Below are 9,844 nucleotides of genomic sequence, written 5' to 3' on the forward strand. Positions count from 1 at the left end.
GCCCACACCATCCTGGAGCAGATTTTACTGCCTCATTTTTCATGATTTCAAAGCTTAATTTTACAAACTTGTATGATTTGACTGAAATTTGACCTGGGGGTTCATAACACAGTGGCTTGCTTTCAACAAACCTAAAATACAGATTTATTATCTCTTTACAGGGACTTTCTTCCCTTTGAGAGAGCCTCAAAGAGCAGACTGTGTTTCAGATATCGATGAGAGCAATAATCCAGATTTTTATGCTGCTATATTCACAGTCACAGTAGACTGAGGCAGATAAGAATGTAGTTAAATGGTAACATTTTTCCCCCTTTTAAATTGTGAGGATTTGCTGTTAGGAATCACCTTTTCTTAATTTTTTTCACCCCTGCTGTGGGCTTCTGCTATGTTACAGCTTCATTTATGCTTGTTTGCATGGAGCTGTCATGTGGGTGCAGCAGGCCAGGTCATATTTATCGTCATCATCACTGTTTAAAGTGTTAGAGAAAGAATCCACTGCAGATCATTTCCTCAGTGCTGATTTTTCTATGGATGTGCTGCAGGCTTTACTCAGCATGTAGCAAAACTACTGTCACTTTTTCCACCATAAGCTTTTTTTTTTTTTTTTTTTACATTTTTTGTCAGATCAGCAGCTGAATAAGTAGATGTTTTTAACAGATACAGGAAGCAGGGCCTTCCTGATTTGTGTGCTCAAAGACAAAAACAGACTTTCAGTGAAGTTAGAACAAAATCCACACACAGCTGTGATTTTTACAACAAGTGGAGGACAACTGAAATGCTTGAAGTTTAATGTGCATGCTTAGAACTCTTCCCATATGGGGGACTGAAACTAAAATAAACACCTCATTTAGAGAGGAAAGTGCAGCCTGACTTAGAAAAGATAGGAAAAATACTTTACATTTAACAACTCTTCCTTGTGAAAATTAAAGGTTGAGTTTTAAACTCTTATTTTGGTAATGATTTGTGTAAAAAGGTGAGGTGATGTTTTGCTTGAGTGGCTGCCAGCACTCGTGTCATTTGCAAGTCCAGGCTTTCTTTTTAAATTTTGCTAACGCTCTGAGAATGTTGATAGTTTTTCCCCACTAGTACCGTTCAAATGTGAAGACTTATTGCGGAACAGAGGAGTAAAAAACACATTTTCTAAGTCACTTCAAGTCTGACGGTTTCTGATACATGTACCAACAGATTGTTTTCAAATTTCAAATTGTTTTCTAAAGCCTCCGTGGAGAGAAAAGAAGTTCCAGGGAGAATAATCCACATTAAGATCTGTTGATTTACTGGGAAATTCTTCCTAGTGAGAAATATCACTGTTGAGGTTGTTGCTGCCAGTTTTAGGTGAGATTTCCATCATTTGGGTCAAGCAATCTTTTAGTTTTAAATGCAGAAAGCTCAACCAGAAACTGGTGATGTAGGTCATACTTGAAACACAAATTAAAGCAGCTGCATTCCAGTAACAAGCTTGCTTTTTCTTACAAAAAAAAAATCACACCACCCTCTTTGGACTATTGTGAACGGGTTCTATTTAGGACAGATCTCTTGTGGCTGTTTCGAGAAGCTTTTAATCCAGGAACCATTATTCCTTCACAAGAACTTCGGAGATAAAAACTGAAAACTGTCTCAGTGCGTAGATGGCCCATTGAGACGCAGCTGAGTCACAGGACTGAGGGAAGATGTCCCCAGGCAGCGCCTGTGAAAGGGAAGAAAAGGGCCGAAACCTGATTGTGTACGTGTTGATTACAGAGCAATCTTCCAATCTTCCCAAGCGCCTAGCTTTTCTTTGCCAGAGTGGTCGGATCAGATCTTTTATGTATGTGAGAGGGGGGGTAAAAAAAAAGGTAGCGTTGAGTTGACTTTTTAGCACCTGACAAAGAAATGTTTTCATCATGCGGCACTAACTTTCCACCCCCCTGCCCCCCTTCCTGCACGTCCCCTCTTTTAACCCCAAACTCAACCCCACATGTCTTCTTTTACTCCGTCTCTCCCTCTCACAGATTCACCCACGACAAGCAGCACAGAGCCGGAGTGTGCAACCGGCTGCAATCCACGTAAGTTTGCAATTCCAACTATTTCTGAGAAAATAAGTGTCAGGTTTCAAAACTAGCCCAGCTGGTGTGTCAAAGCGGCAGCTTTTGCCGGCAACAATTTTTTTGCCACATTGTACAACAAGTCAGCCCAATTCCCTGGAGCTGCTGTCACTTGATTATTGATGCTCTGCAGAGCAAATTCCTCATCACGACATAGGTCTTGTCTTGTTTGCTGCAAAATGGTTTTCCCCTGTCACAAAAACTGATCCCAACACAACACTCCTCTTCGTTTGTACCTGTCTGGTTTGTCATGGGTGGATGAGAAGAACATGCTACTATCTTTCCACTGAAAAATGAGCTTTGCATAGTTTTCTTAGGTGTTTGACGTTATCTATTCACATCTACTTTCCTCTTCTGAAAGGGGGCGAGGGAGATGTGTAGTCAGCAGCATTTTTCTTTGACGTAACTTCTCGATGAAAAGCATTTTGCCACAATATCTATTTAAGACAGCTTTGCTAGTCATCAGTTGATCAGTCGTTATAAAAAGCAAGACTTTGAAAGCTAAAATAACTCTCAGATGTTTGAAATAAAGCAAAGCATGAAAGAGCATGAAAGAAGCATGAAATAACACTCTGGCTCAGCCCCTTTCCTAATTTCTACTCCTCGTTTTAGAGTGTCTCCACAGATGAAATCTGCTGCTTCATATCTGCTGATACAGATAATTTACTTTTTTAAGCTAATATCCATGTACACTGATTTCATGCTGATAATACTGTTCATCCCTATCATTGATGCTACATTACATGAAAACATTATTTAAGCATTTTTTTAATGCTTATGCAAAAAAGGCACCATGATGCATTTACTCAGCATTACTTAACATTTATGACAGTGTTTGCACTGATTTTCATATCTTATTAATGAACAATCTACCTACCCTTGTACAATTCTTCGAGCAGCCATTTTCACCAATGATTCGCAGGGCATTCTATGGTATTTCCCATAACACTTTGGCTTGGAGCATGCCTCTGGAGACTCCATTTAAAGGCCCACGTACCCCATGAATTTGAGCAAAGCATAGGGAAGGGTTAAAGGGTAAATTTCACTCCATTTATGCACAAAAGATGGATAAATGCTACAACTGTCTCTGCCCACATATTTGCACGCATCTGGCTTGAAACGTTACAAAATGTAACCTCCACCTAGCTTTTCTGTTGTAGTTGTCCGTCTCTTTGCCCAGGTGAGCTAACACCATATTTATACTTGTAGCTTCCAAAATATCAAACAATATTTGGCAACATTTCCTTAGGAAGTTTGTATAAAATTCTGCCATTTTTCAAATTATTATTCTTTTGTATTTTTGCTGTTCTTGTTTGAACTGTTAGCAATATTGCTCACTACCTCCATTGTTACTGATGGTATTGCAATATTTGTATTCATAAGTTTTGAGAAAGCGGGGCAACGCACCATCTGTATTGGTATGGGTTTCGAATAAAGAGCATAAATCTGCGTTATTCCAGTATTGTTGAAGTTGAGTCATGAGATACCTAGCAGTAGAAGTGGAATTAGCCTCCAGTGATTTCAGTGAGTATTGCTCCTTAAAGAAGGACTCACCGGTTGTTCCAGCCAGGCGGCTAGGCTATACAGTGTAACAGATGGGTACAGTTTCTCTGCAGAATTTAGCGAGGTTTTGTTAAAAATATGGGCCACAAAACAATGTTGGCTTCAACGTATGCACTATTGAAAACTTTTGAAGAATTTTATTTCTTTACCCAGAGAGCCTCTGTGTTTTTGTCACTATTATGCAATGCAGGCTTGGGCTTCTGGTTAAGTGCTCTTGCATTGTAAAATAGTGACAAAAACAGAGGCTTTCTGGGCGTAAATAAGAAGGAGGAAAAGAAAAATAAATTTATAAAATTATATGTATCAATATATATGAATGATATTGAAATATAGTAATTACAAATGTATATAAAATAATAATAACAATAACAATACAAAAATAAAATAAAACAAAAATTTAAAAAATGCAATAAAAGGGACACAGTTGAAACAGCAATACAGACTACTGGAGGCCTATAGCAAAGATTTTCAGAAGAGTAGCTGTTGTGAAATTTAAATCATAATGGTAATAACAATATAGTAGTAATAATAATAAAGATAATAGTAATGAAATTAAAAAATAGAAAAATAAAAGATAGGATTAAAGATTTTTTAAAAATTGGACGAAATTAAACACAGAAATACACAAAGTGCAAATACCTTACATGAATATATAAATAAACAAAACCAACAAAATAACTATAAAAACATCACTAACATTAATAATCTCAATAATAATGGTGATAACAATAACAATAATATTAGCTGCCATTATAATAGGGAGAAGAGGAAGAAATTAAAGAAGAAAAAAAAAGAAAATATACTGTTACTATATGAGGTAATGAAAACAAAACAAAAAATAAAAGCACACAAACACATAAAATATTCTTGGCCCGTTTTTAACAAAAACTTGCTAATTTTGGGAGAGAAACTGTACCCATCTGTTTCAATGTATAGCCTACCTTCTTGGCTGGTACAACCGGTGGTCTTGTTAAAGGAGCAATGCACTGAAATCAGTGGAGGCTAATGCCCCTTCTACTGCTACATACCTCATACAAGTCAATTTTAAAAATGCTGAAATATCCCTTTAAGTGGTAGGGTTGAGGGGTTCAGGACTGAGCCGTGATCATAGTGACAGACAGATTATGATCACAAGTTTGATGAAAAATATAAAAGTTATACTGGGAACACAGTAAAGACATTAAAAACTATTGTACTGGATGTTTTGGAGTTTAATCATGACAGCTCAAGTTCAAACTGATCGAATCACTTTTGAAGGCTTTTGAATCTTTTTTAGTTTTAAAAGTAACCAAATCAGAGGAGAAGTAATGATTTATTCTGTTTCGTTTCTTCCAGATCATAAAGCAAGTTCACTGAGTACCACTGAGGTGGTGGAGCGAAGCCTTCTCTCCTTACTGTTCATTCCACTCCTAGCCCTGGTATTCCTGCTTGTGTGGAAGGTGAGCTGATCTTTGACCCCAGACACTTAGCCGTTTAAGTACCTGAGCGGCTCCGGAGATAGGACTGTTTATAATTGACATTTTATATTGTCGGGAGATACCGCTTTGTTCCATGGAATTTATGATAGCTGGCGAACCTTTCAACTTTCTGCAGATGCTTTGCAGACCGTGTTGTGATTTCAGCTGGAACTTAGGAGTGCAGCATTAAAAGTGATTCCTTACCTTTGAAGCAGGTCCGATCACGGAGGAACGGAGAGGACCTTGAACGGAATCCTGAAGAAGGAGGACATTTCACAAGAACAGAAGGGACTGCGCCTCAACTAGATGCTGAAATATCAGAAAAGTGAGATTTTTAACCCTTTTAAAATGCATTTTAAGCCAACAACAACCTAATTATTAGTGATTAACAACATACAATTTCAGCAAAATGTTATAAATGGATATGTTGTGACAAAATAGACTATAATATTTAAAACAAATCTTTTTTGGTTGCTTACATTCAAAACAGTTAAATTACTTTTCTTCAGGAAAATCCAGCCTGTTCTTTTCAATAGAGGTTATAATTACTCAGAACAGCCAAAGAAGCATTGTTAAACTTATAAATTCCACCACTGTTACAAGTTTTTCTTTGCTCACTGTCAACATCTTTAATTCCTTCAAACAGAATACAAATTAACCTTTTAATACCTCAGGGATACCTTTAAAAGAAGGCTGTTCCTAGGCCAGTAATGTCAAATTTGGTTGAATGCAGATTGTTTTGTATTCAGTCGACTAGTTGAGAAGTTGGGAAAGCAGTCAAGATTTATCACAATATGTGCAACATGGGGTCATATTTTGTAATGTGTCAAAACCAAATCCAATTCAGTATTTCCCACAGAATGATGCTGGCAAGCAGGAATGGCCATCCTGCCCAGCCTGATTCTGTACATTTAATTTTATGTGCATGTTCTTTTGATGACATTCACAGGCAGTGCTAGCATGCTCTGCTAGCACTCTGCTAGTTTAACACTCAAGGCACCAGCAGTCAGATTGTAAAGCCACTGCCTTTTACACTTTTGGATGTGAGGGTTAGACAGACAGATACCGAAACTCTGATAAGGCACATTTAAGCCTATGTAGAATAGAGACTAATGAGGAGATTGTTCTTTCTCTCTAGATAGCATTGTATCCCCACTGTTGTTACTCCACCCCTACACATGCTTTACTATGTAAATCACTTAATCATCACATCAGTCTTCACTGATCACTCAGCTTTAGGAGGAGAAGCTGAGCGCTGAATTTTTTTCTTTCTGTCTTTAACAGGAACAAGTTGAACGTCATTGAAGCTGTCTAATGCTTCACCTCTTTCGATGTTCTTCAGCATAATTGGTAAGACTTCATTTAAATTTACAGTGATTTCATATGGAAGCCCATTTCTGCCACTTTAAAAGAAAAATGTGAAAGGCAATCTAAAACAAACTAGAAAAAAAGGAAACTTAAGTAAAAGTCATAATCATGAGATAAACAAGTCACAATTCTGAGAAAAAAGTTAAAATTATGAGCTAAAAAGCCATAATTATGAGATAAAAAGCCAATGTTATGAGATAAAAAGTCAAAATTATCAGATAAAATGTTGATATCATGAGATAAGTCAGGGTTTCTCAAACTTTTCGGGGCTAGGGACCCCTTGCAGGGCAGAACATTTTCCAAGGATCCTACATAACCCTCTGATTAATCTTATGTTTTTGCCATTTGTACTCCTAGATGCTGTATTTTCAAACCGAACTCAGGATAGATGCGTCATATTTTCTCCATTTAGCTGGTTTGGGCCCAGCATCACTTGATGAAGTGGACACACTTAAATATTTATCCATTGTTACTAGCTGGAGCTGCACACTAAATGCAACCTGAGCAAAGTGACTGATGAGTGATGAGTGATAGATTTGCGTGATCGCTCATAGTCATATCTGAGTTTTTATTGGCCCAGAGCTGACTTATGTGGGGGTCATTGGTTTAGTATGGTTGTTTATGGCGCGGTGTGTAAATGGAATGGCATTACTCTAGTAATTTATTTTGAATTATTTTGTGGACCCCCAAGCTGTGGCTCGCAGACCCCCCCAGGGGTCCCCAGACCCCAGTTTGAGAACCACTGAGATAAGTAGTCTTAATTATGAGATAAAAAGTCAAAATTATGAAATAAAAAGTTATAATGGATTATAATGCATTTTTATCTCATAATTACGACTTTAATCCCATATTTGGACTTTTTAACTCACAATTTGACTTTTTATGTTATAGTTATGACTTTTTAAATCATAATGATGATTTTTTTATCTCATAATTATGACTATTATCCCTTATTTTGACTTTTTATCACATAATTTTGACTTTTTATCTCATAATTCTGACTTTTTAATCTCATAATTTTTACTTTGATATTTTTTAAATTGCCCCACCTTTGCATTTTTCTTTTTTAAGTGGCAGAAATGGGTTTCTATATTTTCTCAACCTGACAATGAGCTCTAAAACCAACACATCCCCCCCCCCCTTAGGGATCTACTCTTTCGTCCTGTTGCTCTCCAAAGGTGATGAATAAGCAGAATCCAGATCCACGGTGGCAGATCCACAACATGCCATGATTCATCTGGTTAAACCACACCTGCTACCATATGGATAAGCCTGCCTTTCTCGTAAGACTTCATTTGCCCCACGCTTTCAACAAGACTGTGAGATTTAAGTAGAGAGACACCCCTATGCCACACACCGGATGGATCCTCTGGCTTCCAAGAAAACAACCTGTTGCTTCATAAACTCTTCTGAGCTCCCTGCTCAGCAAGTTACTACAGTCTGCCTGCGTGTTTCGGGGGCCCACCAGTTCATCTACATTGACAAAGCAGAATAACTGACACTCGTTATCTGTGGAATGAACTAAGGCATGAGTTACTACCTCTGGTGACCCTCAAGTTAACCACATCCTGAACAACTCTACAGTCTCCTGTCAGTCCGGGGTTTCCCAAAGAATATAATGTTGAACAGTGTAGTTCCACAATATAGTCATGTTGTCTGGTTTAGGCATGTACCTGTAGGGGTGTGTGATGTATTTATTTATTGGTGGTGGCACTGAGCTGCTGCTGTCTATACAACTGAAATGTTTTAATCAACATTTACAAGCACCTTTATGAGTGGGTTACGTTTAAAGACCAATCTCTATACTAATGCATCATAAACCCCCAACCCAAAAAAGATGTTCCTGCCCAAGTTACAGTTCCTCGTATGATGTTGATGTTGGCTTGTATGACTTGGGGGATTTATATTTAATGCATTACATAGAAGAACAATCACTTAAATACAATATGCTGCTTTGTCTTTCTAACAACAGTTAAAACCTTCATTCTGCTAACAAGTATCAGGAACTTTCTCTGTGGATCCAGGATGTTTCTTAAGAAAAGTTGATTTCAGAACATAGGTGTCATGCTTGTGTACAACTCCTTTAGTAAATGTTTGCTCAACAATGCCTTTTTTTTTTTTTTTTTTTTTTTTTTACTTATGTCAAATTTATGCTTGCAAAGCAAATGCTGTTACAGAAGAGATTTATGAATGCCATTTCCCTACTAAAGGAGATCACCCAAATTCAAAAAGAAAGAAGATACTTGTTCAAAAAGAAGACATTCAATTTTAAAATAAATGTAATACTTGTAAAGAATTTTTTAACTGAATGATAAATTCTTGACTGTTCACTCAACGACCAAATGTACTAACAACACAGCCCCGCTAGCTTTTGCCTAGTCCACACGTAGGCAGGTGTTTTTGAAATCTCCCATCTCCTCCGTTTTCAAAACCACATTTGCAACATTTTGTCTTTCACTGTGCAGAAGAAGCAGCTCATTAAAAACTCTTCACTCCGTCAAGTGAAAATACATATGTATTGAGGCGTGTAGTATGACAGGCCTAAGGTTTTAAAATGTAGGTTCAAAATCATGAAAATCGAGGCAGTAAAATCTGCTCCAGGATGGTGCAGTCAGTTGAATGAGCTGAAGCCACGCCCACTCCCAAAATATACAGTCCTTCAAATAAAAAAAAAAAACTCTAAAACCTGACTAGAGGAAAGCACTCACGCTATTAGCCTGCCCCCTGACCTTACATTGACCTTATGATCAGAGTGCAGCTGGCTGGTTCTGTGCCAGAGCAGAGACAAAGTCTGTTTTCTAGCTCAAATCCCCCTGTTAGGATTTTTTAATGATCTGTAACCACTGTGGCTGATCGATTTGGCAAATTTACCTCACAATGAACAAGAAAACTGCATTTAACTGACTGTTCAAGGTTTTTTTTTTTTGACAGCAACCTATTCCAGCATATCTAGTGTCCACAAAGTTTGGATTTTACTTTACAGGGTCTTTAAGAGACAGCAAAGATGTCCTCGGTATGCGAACGTTTTCTCAAAGTCGTCCCCGCGACTCCAATACGGTTTGTCCTGCATATAAAATTATGAGGTTGCCACCCTCAGGCAATTTCATGCCACCTCCAGCCCTAAAAAGCTCTGACGTAATGAAAAAGGTTATTTTTGACAAGCATTGCACAAGGAGGATTAGGGAATAGTATCAAAATGCGGTTCCACAATGATACCGGTACTAACACATCTGATACCTACTGGACCGAATTACAACACAAGTATTGATACTTCATTTTGATACCATGCCACCCCAGTGCCACCCCATATAAAAGAAGAAAATACATCATAGAATGCGTGTGATTTGTCTGTTGAGCTACACTATTTTCCTT

The 9,844-nt window shown here is 37.7% G+C and overlaps 1 protein-coding gene across 3 annotated transcripts in view; it reads left to right on the forward strand.

Annotated features, from left to right (window-relative positions):
- The window catches only part of kitlga (kit ligand a), a 53,650-nt gene extending 44,498 nt beyond the window's left edge, over nt 1-9,152 (forward strand). The window contains exons 6-10 of one of the 3 annotated variants that reach the window (XM_041795835.1): nt 1,992-2,045; nt 4,983-5,086; nt 5,317-5,429; nt 6,389-6,454; nt 7,618-9,152. In XM_041795835.1, coding sequence (XP_041651769.1) covers nt 1,992-2,045; nt 4,983-5,086; nt 5,317-5,429; nt 6,389-6,419 — 302 coding nt within the window. In that variant the 3' untranslated portion in view covers nt 6,420-6,454; nt 7,618-9,152. The remainder of the gene's footprint in view (nt 1-1,991; nt 2,046-4,982; nt 5,087-5,316; nt 5,430-6,388; nt 6,455-7,617) is intronic. The other 2 variants (XM_041795836.1, XM_041795837.1) reach the window with 2 other exon arrangements.
- Nucleotides 9,153-9,844: the final 692 nt, after the last annotated feature.

Source organism: Cheilinus undulatus, linkage group 9, assembly GCF_018320785.1.
Source record: "Cheilinus undulatus linkage group 9, ASM1832078v1, whole genome shotgun sequence".
Classification (NCBI taxonomy): Eukaryota; Metazoa; Chordata; class Actinopteri; order Labriformes; family Labridae; genus Cheilinus; species Cheilinus undulatus.